Source organism: Oculina patagonica, chromosome 11 (genome assembly GCF_052425735.1).
Source record: "Oculina patagonica isolate OP01 chromosome 11, crgOcupat, whole genome shotgun sequence".
Classification (NCBI taxonomy): domain Eukaryota; kingdom Metazoa; phylum Cnidaria; class Anthozoa; order Scleractinia; family Oculinidae; genus Oculina; species Oculina patagonica.
In genome coordinates this window covers 19,733,343-19,754,007 of record NC_135768.1, presented here as the reverse complement: position 1 = coordinate 19,754,007, position 20,665 = coordinate 19,733,343, and the positions used below count along the sequence as shown (strand labels likewise).

At 39.4% G+C, this 20,665-nt stretch overlaps 1 protein-coding gene across 2 annotated transcripts in view; it reads right to left on the bottom strand.

Moving 5' to 3' along the window:
* LOC144630002 (uncharacterized) overlaps positions 1 to 20,325 on the bottom strand; it is a 47,368-nt gene extending 27,043 nt beyond the window's left edge. The window contains exons 1-28 of one of the 2 annotated variants that reach the window (XM_078488267.1): positions 19,401 to 19,487; positions 16,935 to 16,965; positions 16,270 to 16,364; positions 15,674 to 15,724; positions 15,480 to 15,587; positions 14,772 to 14,903; positions 13,912 to 13,984; positions 12,963 to 13,040; positions 12,737 to 12,769; positions 11,555 to 11,676; positions 11,109 to 11,156; positions 10,573 to 10,639; positions 9,985 to 10,036; positions 9,822 to 9,891; positions 9,210 to 9,301; positions 8,805 to 8,863; positions 8,295 to 8,390; positions 8,125 to 8,178; positions 6,235 to 6,291; positions 5,649 to 5,695; positions 5,462 to 5,520; positions 5,158 to 5,189; positions 4,290 to 4,364; positions 2,820 to 3,025; positions 2,386 to 2,490; positions 1,535 to 1,598; positions 925 to 1,004; positions 319 to 436 (exon numbers count right to left, since the gene is read on the bottom strand). In XM_078488267.1, coding sequence (XP_078344393.1) covers positions 319 to 436; positions 925 to 1,004; positions 1,535 to 1,598; positions 2,386 to 2,490; positions 2,820 to 3,025; positions 4,290 to 4,364; positions 5,158 to 5,189; positions 5,462 to 5,520; positions 5,649 to 5,695; positions 6,235 to 6,291; positions 8,125 to 8,178; positions 8,295 to 8,390; positions 8,805 to 8,863; positions 9,210 to 9,301; positions 9,822 to 9,891; positions 9,985 to 10,036; positions 10,573 to 10,639; positions 11,109 to 11,156; positions 11,555 to 11,676; positions 12,737 to 12,769; positions 12,963 to 13,040; positions 13,912 to 13,984; positions 14,772 to 14,903; positions 15,480 to 15,587; positions 15,674 to 15,724; positions 16,270 to 16,364; positions 16,935 to 16,965; positions 19,401 to 19,405 — 2,109 coding nt within the window. In that variant the 5' untranslated portion in view covers positions 19,406 to 19,487. Of the gene's footprint in view, positions 1 to 318; positions 437 to 924; positions 1,005 to 1,534; positions 1,599 to 2,385; positions 2,491 to 2,819; positions 3,026 to 4,289; positions 4,365 to 5,157; positions 5,190 to 5,461; positions 5,521 to 5,648; positions 5,696 to 6,234; positions 6,292 to 8,124; positions 8,179 to 8,294; positions 8,391 to 8,804; positions 8,864 to 9,209; positions 9,302 to 9,821; positions 9,892 to 9,984; positions 10,037 to 10,572; positions 10,640 to 11,108; positions 11,157 to 11,554; positions 11,677 to 12,736; positions 12,770 to 12,962; positions 13,041 to 13,911; positions 13,985 to 14,771; positions 14,904 to 15,479; positions 15,588 to 15,673; positions 15,725 to 16,269; positions 16,365 to 16,934; positions 16,966 to 19,400 lie in introns of both variants that reach the window. The other variant, XM_078488266.1, reaches the window with a different exon arrangement.
* Positions 20,326 to 20,665: the final 340 nt, after the last annotated feature.

Sequence of the window (20,665 nt, the reverse complement as noted above, 5' to 3'; positions counted from 1 at the left end):
CGCAGTTTATTTTTCAATTCTTTCAAACCCTTGTTCTTCTGCTCTCAAGAACCAAAGAGAATGCAAGTTTAGTTTGTATTTCACAAGCCCACTGCAGCAGTGTTTCTTTATGAAAATAATTTGACCTCTTTTAAAAAATGTTCCCGGAAAACTGATCACTACTGAAAATTAGGGAAACGTCTACCATGAAGGCTCCAGGCATGCCGTTCTGCCACTAAATTGTTCAATGTTTTAATTTATAATTAATTAACAAAACTACCAAACTTTCTACCACTTAAAATGTATTCATGTTGAGAAAAACTAAGGAAAACTCCGTACATCAACAGTGGGAGGCCTCAGGTCTGAATGCTGTTTCTCCATATGCGGGCGTACTTGTTGCTCCTCGTCCAATGTGCCCAGCTTGTTAAAAGCTTCAATAGCAATGGCTACAAACAAACTGGTAAACAAACACAATTAAAAAGGTAGGGTAGCAGAGCTCGCAAGATCTCACATGTATGGCTTGCTACCCTTCGAGAGAACGAAAGAACAAACAAAAGGAACAATGCCCCTAGGCTAAAAAACAATAGCAACTGCTACACTAGAGGACCAGAAGTACTACAGGCTTACCAGAGCTGAAATGCTGGATCAAAAGGTAATGAAAGATGTACGACATTTTTATACGTATTGTAGACTGTGCGTCTTTACATTCACTGCTATCTCACTGCTTAGAAAATCGGCGAGAACTGCTACAAGATTTAATTCTTTCCATGAAGAAAACAAAAAAATCCCTGACTTTTTACTCACCAAAAAATCATTTTAACTGACCATATTTATGAAAATAAGACTGATGAAATGTCTTTTGCTGAAAAATATTTACTAGGAAATAAAATACCATGGTAAGAATCAGTAAAATAGGTATAATAGGTGAACAAGGAAGGCACTTACTTCATAATGACCATGTTGACCAGAATATAAGCTGCTACAAAATACAGACTTGCCCAGTTCGATTCTGTGGCTACCATCACCTAACCAATGAAAACAAACACATTACAATCAGTCGTTGACAAAATAGAAAAACACTTCTACCTTTTAAGTCGAGGAACCCCAAGTATATGTGACCATTCAAATGAAAGCTGTTGAGCAGTACTTTCATGTGGTACTGTATATTATGCTGTACAAGGTGGTTCGTATAGTTTGTGGATGAAACCCTAGTGTGTGACCATTCAAATGAAAGTAATTGGGCAGTACTTTCATGTGGAACTGTTTATTATGCTGTACAACGCGCTTCTATCTCTTACGTCTGTGGATGAAACCCAAGTGTGTGACCATTCAAATAAAAGTTACTGAGCAGTACTTTCATGTGGTACTGTTATTATGCTGTACAAGATGATTCTAACGTTTGAGTTTGTGGATGAAATCCCAGTGTGTGATCCCTCAAATACCGTAAAAGCTATTGAGTAGTGCTGTTCTAATTAATTAGGTTTTACCAACAGCAATTTCATAACAATTGTCAAATTTATACTCGAGCACATACTAAGATACATTGCAAACTTACCGAGTTCATGATTTCGTGCCAATTGCTTGTGGTTACCATCTGGAACAAGATCAGGCAGGAACACCTGAAGGATGAAAGAAAATCACTACTTCATAAATCTGCGGAGTTGCTACTTTTTGGGTACGAAGCCCGTTCCCAGATAATCTGCATGTCTGTTCCACTTCAGTGTGAAATGGTGTACACCTAGGGTATCCCTTTAGCACGCTCACACTCCACTCAACTATCACAAAAGGGCGCCTAAGTAATGATACATTCGCATGTTCTCAAAACTTAAAAGGCAACTTTCCTGTGATTGGACAGAACAAAATTGGGAACATGGTTGCAAAGATTTTTGCCGAAGAAAGGCTGTTGATCTCCGAAAGTACACATATTAGCAACTTTCAGTGGATATTGAATGAAATTGAAAACTAAAAACAAAGGAATGTGTTTATCACGCAACACCAATGTTACTAGTACGGGAGGGATGACATTAGCCTGTTTTCAGGGGGGAGGGGGGTAGTAGGCACTTCTGTTGCCAGCATATTCAAAGAAATGCGGCATAAGAGAGAGGAGACACAGGAAGTGGGGCTAAACAAGAAAAAAAGCAGTGACTGGCAAACCCTGGTCATCAAAACTCTCCTAGAAAAACATACTGAGAGTTTGTTTGCCATCCAAAATAAAACGGAAAAGGGTCGCCAATGACGATGATGATAATGTATGACCTGCTTATGGCTGGAAAATGTAATTAAAGTGGATGAGTTACAATACCTGTAGAACATGTTTTGCAGGTTTTATGGAACTTAACGCACATTACACCTGCTCTGTGGTTTACAAAACTGTTTGTCCTAACAGTATGGGTCAGAAGTACTTACCAAAACGTCTGAAAACCCAAACCACAGGCCGACAGGTACATGTGACCCTCACTTGTTTCGGGTGCTGCATGGAATAACTCCATTCCAACACTCGCTAAGACAAATCTGCAAATGATAGAAAAATATAAACGCGCATAAAATATCATTCATATTTATCCAAGTTCACTTATGAATAAACTCTGAAAATAATAATAGCCAAAGATTGGATTTGAAAATAATGTCAACCTACATTGTTTCCTGCCTTAATGGAGGTTTTTAGAATAACTATTCTTATGAAGTGTGGTTCAGTGTGCTTTCATTTCGCTTCTAATTGGTCACGACAAAATAGACATTCCACAAATTGTTATATCTTTAGCACTCACGGTTTAACAGATTTTACTGTTGATACATCAAACATTAGAAAACATATATTAGTCTTAGAAGATTTCGCTTACAAAATGATCCCTAAAAGACACAGAAGGTCCACCATGACTGGAGCAACTCTGAAGAAGATGGAAACTGCTTGTTTGAGCTGTCTGTTGTTGAAAGGAAGCCGACAGAACACAGCCAGACTTGATATGGTGGTCACATAATCTCTGAACCAGAAGAAGTTTGGATAGTTCGTGTACCACACAAAGTTAGAAGAGAAAGCTAACACCACCTAAAAAAACAACAACAAATAGCATAAAACGCAAGTTTAAGGGCAGTATCAGGAATTTTGATGCATTTGTGGCCATAACCGAGCAAAAACTATGACTTAATAGCTTCGCTCATTCACAAGATGTGCCTAGATCACCAAGGTGAAGATATTAAGGGAATCATTCTAAGGAGAGCAAAGTGTAATTAGTTTTTAACGATCTATATATTAAAACACATGGGCAGAGTTTGAAAACGTCTGCCAGACGTTTTCAATTTTTGATTGAAATCTCGTGCATGTATAACTCATGATAAAACCTATTTTGTTTCTTTAGTGGACTGTTATAGTCATTTTTAACAAAGCTGGACCATTATTTTTAGGTTTCCATTAATGCAAATATATCTTTTGACTTTTGATATTTCGAAGTGATGCTCATGGTACTGCCCTTAATACTGTAGATATGCTACTGGGGGAGCGTATATTCGGTGGGGGGTCCTTGTAAGCGGTAATAATCATTGTAGGCTCAGATGGCTCACAATACTCTAGTCTTTACCGTAAATGATCTAATAAACGCCCTCTCTCAAATAAACGCCTCGTATCTAATTAAACGCTCCCCCTGAGGTATAAAGTTTGTATTAGACGCCCCTCTCTTATAAACGCCCCGTGTCTAATAGACGCCCCCTCCAAGGATCGCCTCAAAAACCAAGGTAACGTTCCATAGAGTAAAATCACGCAATTTATTTAGTTTTTTGCTTGATTCGAACATCGAAGAGGCCAACGATACCAACATGGTTGACCCCGATGTCGATGAAAACATCGATATCGAACTATGAACGGCATCTCCAAGCTTTGCATTAGCGCAGAATAGATTAGGCTCCTACTCACAAACTCTGTTTTCTGTTTTACTCCGCGCCGGCAAACTTTATGTCTTATTTGTTTTGTAGACGTTGTTTCAGTTAATGTGAAATAAACGCCTCTCTCTAATAAACGCCTCATATCTATTTAACGCCCCCTGTAGGACACCTAAAATTTAATAGACGCCCCGGGCGTTTATTAGATCATTTACGGTATACACTATAATATTCTATTACAGCCGGCAAGATGCGTGTGACTTCAAAGATTATCGCCACGGTAAAGTCAAAAGGGGTCAAAAACGCACCCTATTTTTGACCAAATAACTATAAAGCTGTTTGGCACTGTTTCTTTTTTTCAAGGCTTTGAAGGGTCTGTGAGTGGCGGGCACCCACGACGGAAACAATACAACACAATCAATGGCTACACTGTTTACCAGAAAAAGGTCCATAATTTCAAGAGCTTCTAGAATGCGCCTTCCAACAGCTAACAGTCGAGTGGCGCCTTCAAACTGGAAAATAAAAACAGTATGAACAGTGTTAAACATTAGGGTAGTGACATTGTTATAGCGTAAATCGTGCAAATGCTGCATAAGATTCCAGATTGCATCATCCTAAGCTCATTTAGCTTATGCCAGATATCTTTTACCGGCTTAGTCCGTGATTAAACGTGAGCGTCCACTCAAATGGAAGCTGTCAATACACCCAGAAGCTTATCATAATAAGCCACAATTATTATTACGCTTTACAAGGTTATGTAGTACTCTTTGGATGTGGTACTGTTTATTATGCTAAAAAGTTGGTTCTAACTTTTATGTCTGTTGATGAGACCCTAGTGTGTGACCATTCAAATGAAACTATTGAGCAGTAATTTCATGTGGTACTGTTTATTATGCTGTACAAGTTGGTTCTAACTTTTAAGTCCGTGGATGAAACCCTAGTGTGTGACCATTCATATGAAGCTTCTCAGCAGTACTTTCATGTGGTACTGTTTATTACGCTGTACAAGGTGGTTCTAACTTTTAAGTCCGTGGATGAAACCCTAGTGTGTGACCATTCAAATGAAAGCTATTGAGCAATACTTTCATGTGGTACAGTTTACTACGCTGGACAAGTCTGCGGATGACAGGTGCAATACTATTTAAACAAAAGCTATCAAGTATAACTTTTTCCCGAAAATAACTATATTCTCAAGAAAAAAACCTAATTTATGCAAAAAATGATTTCAAATAAAATTTAAATAAATAGGATGGTGCTCATATTCATTAACATAAAAAGAAAGATTTATTTTGGTAAGAGACTTACCAAGAATATTGTTACAATAATACTCCTGAACACTGAAACAAAGTAACAAAATAGCAGAGAATTACTCAAAAATGCTTCCCAAAGACGAGGCAGAATATCGCAGTCACACATATGGTACATTAATAAGAACAGAAACAAATTTGTGTTTATTATCGTTGCTTCTGTCTGCAGTATGTAGAAAGAGTCTGTCTGGGCATATAGAGTGAAATTTAAAAAATGATGTCAATGGGGATACTCTGGCCCACTTTGCTTACGTAAATCTTGAAATTGCAATTTCGTTTGTTAATTGTTAATAAAGACAAACCTTGTACAATAAATTCAATCTCCAGATTTTGTCCTCTCCATTTAAAGGCAAAAAGTATGCTGCAAAACATAAAACAATGCTATTGTATACTTACAAATGACTCTCTTATATTTATTGGGTCGTTTTGAGAACAGGTTTTACAAATATCCATAACAGGAATTACAAAAAATAAAAGTAGTTTACTTACCAGTGTAAAATGATCAAAAGTAAGATAAAACGGGAAAAGAATATGGACTGAAAACAAAACAAATGAACAGTGTAAACACAGGGTTAGAACATCTATATCACAAAAAACACGACAACCAACAAGGAAATAAGTCTACCATCCCTCATGTACGCAATACCACAGTGCAATTGTGTGTCATCAGTTAAGGGCTTTTTTTAGTTCTCTCAGAAATCTTTCTTGTGGGGAATGGAATATTATTCACAACCAGGCATTTGTTTTTAGGGTAAGAGAACAGAATTAATTTTAAAACAAAAGTACACCTTTCAATTTCATAGGTCAAATTTAAGGACTTACAAGGGTTCATACTTTTGTGTTTAGACAAATAGAAGAAAATAAGAGGAATGTATCTACTGAGACGTTAAAAAAAACGCTAGTAGTATGAGAGGGGTACAATACACCCACGTTTCGGAAAGGGAGGAAGGCTAGTAAAGCAAGGAGGGCAAGCCACACAAGCCATATTTAACAGAAAGTGGGAAGCCACACACACACAAAATAAATAAATAAAGACAAACATTAGGTAATGAAGATAAGAAACTGAAGTCTATACCTCAGAAAGGAACTTTGCACTCTCTCTGACGCTGATCATCCACTTGGAATGACCTACCTGAAGATAAACAACCATGTAAGTATGTTACAGTCTTGTGTTTGTTGAGCTTTAATTATAGACCTGCTAGGAAGGGTGGAAACTGGGCATAAATGACTCTTTTGGGCATCCACCAGCCTAGACCCTAAGCGTTCTCCTCCTCTCTCGGGCAAGCGTGAGGTCCACGTAAGGGCCTGTGAACGGGTTGGCGTGCCGTTCAGTGACGTCACGAAATTTCGCGCCAAATTGATAAGTGGAAGGGAACGCCTGGGTACTAGGCTGGGCATCCACAACTGCTCTACAGTGGGGCACTTGTACACAAAATCGTAGACTTGCTCCAAGTCGCTCGTTAGATTCGCAGAAGACTGCTCGATACGGAAACGGAGGGCGCGCTAGCATGAGAAACAAAATTGCGGAGGATCGTTGCGGAACGAGCGACTTGTCTCACCTGCAGCGCGCCAATTCTGAAATATGGCGTCACCGGTGGATTTTTCCACCGGTGACGCCATCGAGATTATGTCAATCATATTGTATTGCGTGCGAACTTACTGAGTGCGCTGTGCCCGCCAACTTAGCGCGCGCTGCTCGCGAGACAAGCTTGTGTTTAACTTTTCACCTCTTGAGCAGACTTCTTTCCTTCTCACATAGGCAGTTAAACCAGTTTTAGAACAAACAACACAAATGTCTTTTTTTGTGCCTGTCCCTTTTAAATCTTACAGATATGAGAGAGCCTAATCTCGTACCCAGATCTTCTCAACCCTCGGAGAGAACATCTGGTAAAGTCGGATTTTGCTCGCGTCGAATGTGTCAGAAATGTGACACACGACGCGACTACGCATGCTCGGCAATTTAGAAGATGAAAAGCTCACTTGGCCGCTGTAAATAGCTAATGAACTTCTTTCCCATGCAAGGAAAGACAAGTAACACAATCTTGAAATGGAGTTGAGGAAGAAAAAAAGCCGCCAGTCGTGTTTTTGCTGATAAATTAAAACACTCAAACCAGCCTTCAACGGCGGGGAAAAGCGCGCGCTGTGTTTGACGCGTACAAGCTAGCTGTACGCGTCAAGTACGCGTCAGATTTGCAAAGTTTTTTGCGGAATTGCCCATCTTTTTACCCACGTATATCGTTATTTTAAAACATTTTGTTCTAACAAGCTTGAACTACAAACTGTATCTATAGCTTATTCACATAAGTAACGTTCAAAACACGACGCATTTGTAGAAAAGCCTTTCAAACCAAATATTTCCTACTAGCCAACGCACGGTGCGCGCGTGCGAAACAAAGTTTGCATCATCCGCGCGCAAATGCTGAAGCTGTTCAACAACCAATCAGATTGGCGAATTGAACGCACTTGACCAGATGTGTACTACCGTGGTAAGTAGACATCTGGGTACGAGATTAGAGAGAGCCATCAAGGGCCTTGAGTATGATTTCCCACAAAAAAGGGAAGAAAAGCGCAATTTTAACACACGCCACAGCGCGCGTCAGCTGCACACGGCGCACGAAATTGACGTCAATACGATAAAAGAAACCAATTCAGTGCACACAAGCATGATGCAATTTTTCGCGGCAATAAACGTCAGCCAGAATCGATTTCCTGCGAGTGACACAAGTCGCTCGTTCCGAGCCATTCCTCGGCAAGTGTCATTTGTTTTCCTTCGCGCGCGCGTTCACAGTGGTCTTTCTCGCTTGATTTCAAAGCGATTTTATTTAAGTAACTATAGATGCAAAGAGAAAACGAGCGACTTGGGGCAAGTCTAACAAAATCGTAGCTAGATTCAGATACCCTGGTTAAGAACATTGATGGCAGGTACTGTAACTTTGAAAATAAGTTTAAAAGATAGCTGACTTACTGTCTCATCCAGTAGAAAGAGGTCATCATCGTCTTCAAATTCAAGACTAAGAACCTGCATATGAAAAATTATTACCAGATTACGACCAAACCTCGATTTTTTTACATTCATTCAGTGGGAATCAGGGAAAATAGTCTATGATTAGCTTCAAATGTAAGATTTTTATATACCTGACTCAACATGGTTGTCCATTCAAAAGAATCTACTTCTCCATCCTCATTAGTATCTAACATTTCAATGAGAACAAGGTTCTCTGCTTCTGAATTCTGAAGAAACAAATTTAAGTTCTGTGGGTAAATAAAAAACTCTGCATTCGTAGTGGCCAATCACGCTGGTGCTTATCTCAGGCCTGTAACATGAAGCGACTAGGAGTATTTGTACCCTCTCCTGGATGGAATGTTAGTCCATAACAGGGTTACTTCAACATTTGCCAGTGCCCATATTTGTACAACTGGGGGGAAAGAGGCACTTGGAGAGTAAAGAGACATGCCCAGGAACACAATGCAGTCAGCCTGACCAGGGCTCAAACCAGTACCCCTCAAGGGCCATTTTTAAAAGGCCACTGCAGGATGCAGTCAGGAAGTTTTGAAATGATATCAAATTTTATTTCACAGTCTGAATCTTCATTATTGTGACATTTCTTTTAACCAGTGACACTGCTCACTCAGTGGTTCACCTACCTTTGGTTTTAACAGATGAAACAGCATTGTAAATTTTTCATCATCTATACTCAAGGCCCCTGAGTGGTGACAAAAAATACACTGAACAATTAGAATAATAATGTTTCTTACACAATGTAATCAAATGTTTTACGTTACTGTACTTACTTCCAGTAAGCGAGCATGACTGATGCGTTATGAGCAAAAAGTGCCCTGTACTGCTGTGACAACTCTTGACTGACTGACTGACTGACTGACTGACTGACTGACTGACTGATTGATTAATTAATTGATGACTGACTGACTGACTGACTGACTGACGGACTGACTGACTGTCTGACTGACTGACTGACTGACTGACTGACTGTCTGACTGACTGATCGATAGATCGATTGATAAATTGATTGATCGAGTCATCAAACACACCCTTTCCAAGCGGATCCAAAAGATTCCAAGCCTTTGCCAGTTCTGCTCTTTCTCTGGAACGTTCTTTCTTGACATGCTTCTTAGAGTAGACCCTTTAAATTGAAATTAAGGGAGTGGACATAACAGTTGTAAAAGAGGGGATTATCAGCGAGGGGAGCTTAAAAAGCAGGTGCAAAATAAAGCTTTTAAGCTAAATGCATGTATCAAGAGTCATTTGATACCAGCTGTATGGGATAACATCTCGTGATGCTGTTAACAGCACTGTTAAGAGTAATTTAAATTGAGTTTTCATTCAAATGAACACTAACAGAGGTACATCATTGTAGGTCCCATGGATGGGATGTTTGTACATCACAGGGTTACCCCTTAGCAGTAAATTTGCTGGTACCCATTTAAACACCAGGGTGGAGAGAGGCACTGCGAGAGTTAAGTGCCTTGCCCAAGAACACAATGCGTTGCCTCTGCCAGGGCTCAAACCAGGATCCAGGGTCCAGCGCGCCAACCATTAAGCCTTTCGCCTCGCACAAAAAACAGAGGTACATCACTGTACAACTTTTTAATTATGTCATTCAACAGGGCTCCAATCAACCTTTACATCTACCACTAACTTACCAGTAGCTATCCACAACAATAGCTAAAAGGATTGCAGTCAGGAAGAATACTCCAACAAATACAAACAATCCTGAAAAATGAATTTATAATCAAGAGGTTACAAGATCGTTGTAACACCAACAACAAAATGCTTCTTGCTTGACAAAACCAAAGTTAACCTTACCAAAATAAATAAAATATGCTGGATCCACTCTTAAAGCTGGAAGCATTACTTCCTGCAACAGCAAATATTTAACAGAAGATGAAGAAATTGAGAAAATGGATTTCATAAAACTGGTTTGGCAGTCACCTATAATAAAGCTACTTACATGTAAATAAGGGATTCAGCAGTTGCCATTTATTTAGTCTAAATGAAATATTGCATTGGCGATTGCATTCATCGTCCTCTCATCTCCTCACGCCAGTTGGCACATAAGGCCATAAAATTTTGTTCTCAATCCAACATTCTTTTGTTCCATGCTGCAGCATGCTTTGGCTACACTCCAACTCTTTCACCCTAACTTTATTCTCTCTTTCTCCAAGTGATCTTTAGTCTCGCTCCTGTTCTTTGACCTTCTAGCTTTCACCTCAGTGCCATCAAACAGTTGTAAACACCAGTCCCTCCTATAAGTACATGTCCTAACCAGTTCCACCTCCTTTGTCGTACCTCATTGATCTCTGCTATTTGATCACTACTTGTTTTGACATTGCAATGCATTTATTGTATTGCATTAATACATATAAATTAATTGTGCATGTATGTTTTACTCACCGGAAAATTTTCGGTGGACAACAGGACAAACAATCTAAGCATTCCAAATGCAACATGGTCAAAAGCCCTGAGAAGGAAAAACAAGCAAAACATCTTCATTGTGTAGTTAATGTACCCTTATGATTCAATTTAGTGCCCTCTGTCCAGTAAGCAACCCATTTCTAATAAGCACTACCCCCCCTTAAGTGTCACTTGTTGTATAAGTGCTCCTATTCCAATAAGAGCGCCCTTTCATTTAGCACCCCCAATCGCAAAAGTGGCATTCAAGAATAGACCGACTAGAGGAGTGACTTGTGTTGTCTGCGTTCTCAACTGAATGTAATTTTGAACGTTCTGAACAAACAATTGGTGTTATATTCCCTATACCAACCTCTACATGTTTTTTTACACTTCTTGAGTTACAGGTTGTTCCTAAGCATCCTGTCCTTAATAAGACTAATAACCCTCTCTCTTATAAGCTCCCTCCCTTGAGCTATCAAAAGAAAATTAGTACCCAGGTGCTAAATTGAACAAACAACAAACAAACATTAACCCACCCTTGGTACACTTTTTCTTCATCCTGAATGTAACATGGAACTGTTTTGCTAGAAAAAGGAAAAAATGAGCAAGGAGAAGAAAAAGGAAGTTAGCTAGTGAACCTGTTGGTTAATAATTGAATTTAGCCTTTTCTTTTATGATACAAAAAATAGAGGATGCAGGGGTGGTCCAGTAGTGAGAGCACTGGCCTCCTACCAGCTAGTGGCTGGAACAATTGGATCAAATCCTGGACCCATGATCTTATAAATTACATGGGTTGAGTTAATTTGTTGTTGGTTTTCCTCCTTGCTCCAAGGGTTTCTGTGGGTTCTCTGGTTGTCATCCCTCCACAAAAACCAACATTTCTAAATTCCAATCAGTTGGTCATCCAAGGGCCATAGGTTTGTAAGCTGTAAGGCTGTTATGTGTCACCCTTAAACAAAGTTGATTCTTATTCAGAACTCACCCATGATGGAAAGTTGTAGAAGATGAATTGCCTAATGGACCATTGCATTGATAAGCATCCATAAGAATGTGAACCCCAATACAGGCAGACAATAGAACAAATACTAGAATTATAAAAAATAGCTAGAAACAAAGAGAAAAAGATAATGTTACTTAGTACAATATTCAGTTTAACAGTGCAATGCAGTGACCTTATGGTCATAAGTTCTAATAAACTCTAGATTGTTAGGTTCCCGGAGTCCTGGGGGGATCAAGCATTTTTCCAACTGGGATTGAGGGTTGAAACAGTTAGTCACAATACAATACGATATGACTGTGCCCCTGAGTTGTTTGGTCCACCTATGGCAAGGGAGTGGGAAGGTGGGTTGGGTGGCTTTGTAAAGTCTGCATCGAGCCAAGTGGCCCATACCACTGGAGCTTATCCCGGTTTCTGTAGCATAACTTTAGGCACTGGGAGTATTTCTAATCCCCTCCTGGATGGGATGCTAGTCCATTGCAGGGTTACCCTCCAGCATTAGTTCACTGGTACACCTGGGTGGAGAAAGGCACTAATAATATAGAAGTGTCTTGCCTAAGAACACAACACAACGACCCTGGCCAGGGGTCAAGCCTGGACTGCTCGATCCAGAGTCGAGCCCACTAACCATAAGGCCACCGTGTCTCATGTAAGGTGGGGGAATGACCTGAAATTGTGTACTTACATCATAACCAGGGTGGAGTTGAAATACACATATTCTCCTCACCCTCTTCATTACGTGAAAAAAGAAACTTGACAGTCATTGGCATTTTTTTTTTCATTTTTGTTTCTTTTTTTTGCAGAACAAATAACTGGAAATTGTTGTTAGCACTGTACTTCTATTAGCACTGTGGAATCAATATTTAAGGGACATGGATGGCGCAGTGGTGAGAGCACTCTCCTCCCACCAATGGGTTCGAGTGCTGGACTCAGTGTCATATGTGGGTTGAGTGACTGTGTTGTTCAAAGTTGGTTCTGAACTTTGCTCTGAGCGTTTTTCTCTGGGTTCTTATGGGTGTTCCTCCCTCCACCAAAACCAACACTTCTGAATTCCAATTTGATTTGTAATCTGAGGGCAAAGGTTTGTCAGTCATAAGACTGATATGTGCAACCCTTGATAAAAAGTTGATTAATTTATTTACTGAAGAACAAAATTAAGTTAATCACCTTTGAAAGCTTAAATCCAATAGTCATCAATACCTAAAAATCAATAAATTTCCAAATTTCATCACATGGAAAAGTACCTAACAAATGGCCATGGCTTATTCTATCTCGGAGTCCTACAAATCTATATTTTTTTGCTCTTAACATTAGCTTAGAAAATAAAAGTAGATAAAATCTATGTCTACCAACATACATTTTTTTTCTTATATTAAGGCAAGGAAATACTAACATTAAAAATATGCCGAATATTCTTGACTTTGCACAGAATGAGAGCTAATCTGAGGGACCTAAAAACCTGTGGTATATACTGTCAAGAGAGAAACAAGAAAACAAATAAATTAAAATTTTACTTTGTTTGACACTGAATAGAGAAGTCCAGGACCCTACAGAAGGGGTCGCTACTCAAAAATATTTTATACAGGGTGGCTCTGCCCGGAGGTTCAAACCATAACCCCTTTACCCTTTAACAGACCATTTTTGACAAAACCATAATGCTACCCCCCCCCCCCCGTATCCCTTTCACATACCTACAGTAGGGATCCCCATTTTATTTTCTTAACTTATTCCTTGAATAACCTTTAAAATACTTTACTTAGATAACTCCTTGCAAACATTCAGTAGTTATGTTTTACCCACGCAACATTTAGGAGTGCAAGCACTTGTTAAAACATGAGTGTGAACACAAAATAGAAACAAAAAAGAAAAAAAAAAGAAATCCCTACCCTTTTATATACCTCCAGCCTGAAAAAAGGCATCCCCTCCCTACAGGTATAGTCCACTATAGGGAGTACCCACTGCCCCTCCCCACCCCACCCCAGGTCCAGGACAAGATACTTGCAGTTGTATCAGAACTACAATAGGTGCTTGTGGGAACATAAGCCTTAACACTTGACTATAGAAACTGGAGTGCTGCTAGTAGCCTGGCAACTGGCCATGAAAAAGACTTACTACTTATAATAAATATTTAAATTTAGAATAGTATTGCAGCACCAATTACAAATTTACAGTCAGTATCAACCAATGCAATATACCTTGTGCTATAGCAAATTCATTCATATGACACATATAAAAATAAGCACTTTTATCAGTTTGTGTACACAATTTCAAACTTTACTTCCTCATTTTAATTTTGAGTACAGCTTATGAGTTTAAATGGCACATCTTTTATTCGAACCTACCTTTCCTAAAGCCCTAGATGTTACCAGCAACATAAAATCCACAGTGTAACAGCAAACAAGAACAAATTCTACCCTGAAAGAAATGGGTGTGCATTCCTTTCAGAAAACATTTTAGGATCAAATCTTGGGATGACAAATCTGCGCACACTAAAACTAATAACTACAGGTCATTCAACTTTAATACTTTGCGCAGGGGCGTAGCCAAGGGGGATCCTGGGGTGCCCGTGCCCCAACCCCCCCCCCCCAACCCCCTTTGTGGGAATTTTTTTAGAAAAAATATACAAACATCAGCGAAAATAGGCAAATCTTAAGATCAAACATGGCATCAATGTATTAAATCTTTCTTTACCAGTGCTAGATACTCAATTTAAGCAGCTTTTTTGCAGGCTTGTCCCTCCCCCACTCTCACTGCTCAGGGATATCTTCCACCCTTGCCGCCGTGTGGCTGTTTGACATGTAACGTCTGATAGTTCATACACGAAATAATTATTTTCAGAAGTGTTAAAATTGGTCGATTTTGCATTTGTTAATCAAAGATAGAGTTACCCTCACTTGGACTGGCCAAAAACTATTTAAATTAATGTTACATAGTTAAGAAAACCATCTTTCATATCCAGGATTAACCCACTCTGTTTCCAATTGCAGTCTGTTTTGGAATCTACTATACTAAAACCCGAACAACTGCTTGAGCATTTTTTAATGCCATAAAGACCTTCCCAGTTAACCAATTACGGTCCAGGGAACGCACATTATCCATGACATAGCTCCTTAAATTAACTGAAGGCAACCTTTTTATCTTATCTGATTTTATTATCTTTTTGTTTTACAAACATAAGAAATCTATATAGTCAGTTCCTTACCCATTCCACCAGCCTCCTTCAGCACTTCTCGACCAGAACACAGGCCAAGTCAGGAAAATAATGTGCACCACAAGATCAAAGATGAACAGCAAGATACAGAACAGATTCACGGCATATACCACTGGATGAACACTGGAGAGAAAGAAAGATGTGTCTTCAAACCCTTCAGTACTGACCTTAAGGTTTTGTAAAATTCAGCGATTTGGTTCCTACCACATGTACATAATTTATATAGTTTCATGTAAGTAAGGAAGTACATGGCATGTAAGTAAGTGGATAGCAGGGAGGAGCAGGGATAACAAAGCATTGAGAGTGCTTGCCTATCCACCCTGCACCCCACCCCCCTCCCACACCCCCTGGCACAGCATCGAGAGTGCTTGTCCACCCATTTCCCCACCCCCTGGCACAGCAGAGAATGCTTGCCTACCCAACGACCCATCCCCCGGCACAGCATCAACCCCCTAACCCCTGAGTAGTGTCATGTGGATTGAAATTGTTGTTGGTTCTTTTTCTTGCTCCGAGGGTTTTTCTCCAGGTTCTCCAGTTTCTTTCCCCACAAAAGCCCTTTAAAAAAAATCTTATTCTGCGGATGAACGGCAACTTGGTCCACGGTTATGCCACTGAAAATTCCTATTTATTTTACACTCGTTATGACAGCCTCATTATAGATGCACGTTGTATAGATTAAAACTTTAATTCATATCTTACCTTAATACATGAATAGTTGGAGGTTCAAAGAATATAAGGAAGGAATGTATTAAAGAGTTGCAGATGATGAGTCGACGAAACCAAGGGTTGTCCAAAATATCAAAGCACCTAAATGAATAAAATATTGTCAGGTCATTGATAAACATTTTCACATTGCAGTGACAAGAATGGTTACACATATATGATGGTCATACCTTTGGGCAAGCCTTGGTTTGAAGTATGAACGAGCTTTTCCATAACTTCCTCTATGAGAAAAGTTCATACAACAGAGTGTTAAAACATTCATAACATGTGTATATCCATAGTTCTTTTTTGTATGTCCAAAGTTACTTTACAGAACATAATTGACGAAGAGTGTTGCAGCCTTAGCTTGTGTTCCTAATGACAATTCAAAGATAAAAAAAAAAGTAATGTTGATAAAGATGACAATGATGATAAGGAAGATGGCGATGACAACAATGATCAGCATGATAATGATGATGAGGAGGAGTAAGAAGATGATGATAATAATGATGAGGGGCTCAGGGGGATAAAGATGAGGATGACATTAATGATGACGAAGAGGAGTAGGAGAAGTAGGAAGAAAATGGTGATGAATGATGATGATGATGATGATGATGATGATGATGATGATGATGATGATGATGATGATGATGATGATGATGATGATAGGTTCTAGGGAGTGGAAGGGAAATGCCAGTGTTAACGGGCCACCACAGCAATCTTAGTACAGTTCACCTCCCCCCTTTCCCCTTCTCAGATTACAAATAATTACAGTTTACAAAATTACCTCCCTTTGAGTGCATCATCGATATGAGCTGAAGCTAACTTCAGTTCCCTGTGGGTACCTTGCAGATCACCAAACTGCTGTGTGAGAGCATCCGTCTGAAAAGTTAACAATAATGATTTTAAATTAAAGGTACACCGTACATGTTAGGCTCGATTTTCGCTGCCCTCTCAAGTCTACTTTGCTCCATATGCTCATTTTCCTGAAAAGCGGCTGAAAATCAAGCCTGCGTACATGTAGAAGATGAGATAACATTGTAAAACAAAAATAAAAGGACATTTTGTATTTGAAATTATGCATCATCATTCATTGGACACATGCATTTTAGTTGTCTGGAAACCATTATTTTGTACATTTTAGTCAATTAAATCAATTTTTAATCAAGTAAAAGTTACCCTTTTATGTTAAATCTGAATTTTATTTTTACGAGTTAAACCATTTTTTCATGCATGTTTCTTAATTTGTTAAATTTCAACATAACAATCCGCAGGCCTAGTTTAACTAATAGAAAATTCACACCTTTAAATGGCTGCATTGATACATTGATACATTAATTTTTTTAATTACTACATGTACAAGTCATCTGTTCCATTTTCTGGCATTTAAACTGCAAAGGTGAATTTAACAAATTATGATTCCAGGTTTAACAAGCATATTATGATACTCACTGTTGACGTTTCCATGTTAAGAAAATTCTCTCTGAGCATATAACAAGACATTATAATTAGTCAGGTCAAATGCTTTAATCAAAACTTTAAAAATCATTGTTTCTGGATTTGCTGAAAAATTTAATTATCAAGTTAAAAATCAGAATAGGAAATATGATTGCACATAGTTATCACATTGCCAACTGTTTCTATGGCATAAATTCACAGTTTACACATTTTTGGCAAATAAAAGTTATTAAAATTAAAACTACAGAAATCTTTTTTTGAATAAGTTAAAGGAAAGCAAGTTACTTTTAATTATCTTTTTTGGAAGATACCGGTAGGTAATTTATACATTTTATTTTTTGATTACCTCTAACAAATTAATAAATTAAATGGGTTAATGCATTCACACGTGTAATTAATAAAAAAAATTAAACCATTGTCATTGCCAGGATACAAAAGTTAAATATTTATTGTTATAAATTGTTAATCTGTCACATTTTATTAAAGGATGTTGATTTCTTGAGCACAGATTTGTTATAAACAGAGTTGGACTGCCAGAGCTTAGCCCATACCACCAGAGCTTATCTGGTTTATGTAGTATTGAGGGTCTACCGTAGGAGTATTTTTTATTCCCCCATGGGTGAGATGCTAGTCCATCGCAGGGTTCTCCCCCCCCCCTAGCACTTATTTGCTGGTACCCATTCATACGCCTGGGTGGAGAGAGGTACTGTGAGAGTCAAGTGTCTTGCCCAAGAACACAACAAAGTGACCCCGGCTGAGACCCCTTATAATTATTATTTGGAAGAAAACTTTTAGTCTTCTCAGATCTCATTTTAGCCTTTCCTTTGGCCCCTTTTCCTTTGGTGGCACAGTGGCCTAATGGTTAGCGTGCTTAACTCCGTGTCGAACAGCACAGGTTGAAGCCATGGGAGGGGCCTTGCATTGTGTTCTTGGGCAAGACACTCTACTATCACAATGCCTCTCTCCACCAAGGTGTATAAATGGGTACCAGCAAATTTACTGCTCAGGGTTAACCTTGCAATGGACTTGCAGCCCATCCAGGGGGGAGAAGCAATACTCCTGGTTACATAATGCTACAGAAACTGGGATAAGCTCCGGCTGTATAGGCCACTTGGCTCAGACACAGACTTAACCTTGCAGCTAGGGCTACAATGAGGTTGAGTTGGGGCAAAAACATATTTACGCTTGCAAACATCAACTGTATTGTTATATTTTTTTATTGGTTGCGGGATATATAAATAAACTGACTGTCCCAACTGCAAACAGTGAGAAAATCAAGGGTCTTGGAGAAACAAAACCTGGTCTTTCTCTTTGGGTCAGTAATATAGTGGTTATCCTCACCCCTAGACTTGCCCCAAGTCGCTCTTTTTTTCTTTGCATCTATAATTACTTAAATAAAATCGCTTTGAAATCAAGCACGAAAGACCACTTGAGTAAAATCGCTTTTAAAATCGCGCGGGATTCATTTCTGTGAACGCGCGCGCGAAGGAAAACAAATGACACTTGCCGAGGAATGGCTCAGAACGAGCGACTTGTGTCACTTGCAGGAAATCGATTCTTGGTGACGTTTTTTGCCGCGAAAATATTGCATCATTTCGTGTGCATTAAGTTGGTTTTTTTTATCGTGTTGACGTCAGTTTCGTGCGCCGTGTGCAGCTGACGCGCGCTGTGGCGTGTGTTAAAATTGCGATTTTCTTCCCTTTTTTTGGGAAATCATACTCAAGCCCCTTGATGGCTCTCTCATTTCTGTAGAATTTAAAAGGGACAGACAAAAAACAAGACATTTGTAATGTTTGTTCCAAAACTGGTTTAAACTGCCGATGTGAGAAGGACACACCTCTGCTCAAGAGGTAAAAAGTTAAACGCAAGTTTGTCTCGCGAGCAGCGCGCGCTAAGTTGGCGGGCATAGCGTGCTCAGTAATTTCGCGCGCAATACAATATGATTGACATAATCTTGATGGCGTCACCGGTGGAAAAATCCACCAGTGACGCCACATTTCAGAATTGGCGCGCTGCAGGTGAGACAAGTCGCTCGTTCCGCCACGATCCTCCGCCATTTTGTTTCTCATGCCCGCGCGCGCCCTCCGTTTCCGTATCCAGCCGTCTCCTGCGAATCTAACGAGCGACTTGGAGCAAGTCTACCTCACCCCATATGAGCATTCCTGGCCTGGGTGTACAGTAAAGAGATACCCTCCCCCTCCCCCTCCCCCCAGCAACACACACCCCCCTATCACACTCCCTAGTGAACTATTCAAGGTACAGTGTATATACCTGCAATACCTACATAATTGCAATATGAAACCTTTTTGTTATTTAAAAATTTGGACACACCTGACTTGTGTCCAAATGATTACTAGTTGACCTTATAACACAAACATTTTTGTGTAAAATTTGAACATTCTCAATTTCGAAATTTATTTAGCTATTATGTTAATAAACAATAAATTAAGTTCTGCTTACCCCATCTGCTTGAGGAAACAAGGCTAAAGCAGGAACTAAGAAGCCAAATTGTCCAAAATTTTCCACCGATGATCGCCGCTTTAGACTTCGAAACTTTTCACGAGTTCGATTGGCGATCGAACTTCGCGTTGACCAGGCGATGGAAGAAGAACGAGATTTCCCTTCGACTGCATCCTCCAAAGCTTGCGGTTTTTCGTCAGCGTTTTCAATAAGTACTGTAACGCTGTTACTTTTCCCACTCTCAATTTCCTCTTGAGGTACTTCATTGTCGGCCATTATACACAATAGTTAAGAAATGGAGCGTTTTTTAACGCTGAGCTTTCCACAGTAAAACAGCTAACCGTCTTCCAAAATGCGATGTCATCTTTCACCAAACATCTCCTCTGCGCGTGTTGTGTAATACGTTTACTCGTGTATACACAACACAGATGTTTATGAACGAAGGAATTTGAAGGGAACACTTGCTGTGAAATTATATTAACTGTAATTAAGGACGTAAACAGCACATTTAAGAATCCAAAACAATGCGTTCAGTTGCCAAAAATTGCCCAAAATTGTCACCTATAAAAACAACACGAGGACATCTTGTTTGGTTTCTCGCCGCTATTAAACAAGCTTCCACAACACTTCGGCATCTCCTTGGATGAGCCAATTGTAAAACAAAATCTTTGAGTCCAATCAAGCGGTAAAATTCTTCTTTCACAAGTCACCGGCTTTGAGCATAGCTCCCTTAAAAACAAACCTTCGACGAGCTTAGCAACTGTTTATACGGTGGTCGCACATCAAAAAACACTTTCCTTGTCGCCTCAATTGACAGAATGCAAATGACGGCCAATTTGGAAGGAGCTGACAGGATCAATTCAATCTAAAGACAAACAAATCCTTTCCTTTACAATTATCTCGCTTTGTTGACACAAGCTCTCGATTTTTTTCGGAAGAATACAAAGCTTCGCGCCCTCGCTCTGACGTAATTACGAACTTCACGCAATCACCGGAAGCATGAAGCGTGAAGTGTGAACCGTGATCGCGTGAAGCGGCGAAACGTTTTTCGTTTCTTGACAGCAATTCTGAAAGACTTAGATACATATCATAGTACAGCTCAGTTAAACGCGATAGAAATGACATTTTCTTGTTTAAAAATGTCAAAATTATTCCGGCTTCGAATGTACGTGTGCTAATATTGACTACACAATAGAAACTTTTCAAGTTTTGTTCGGAAATAATTTCGGGAGTGCCCTTTTCAAAAACACAATTGTATCAACGTC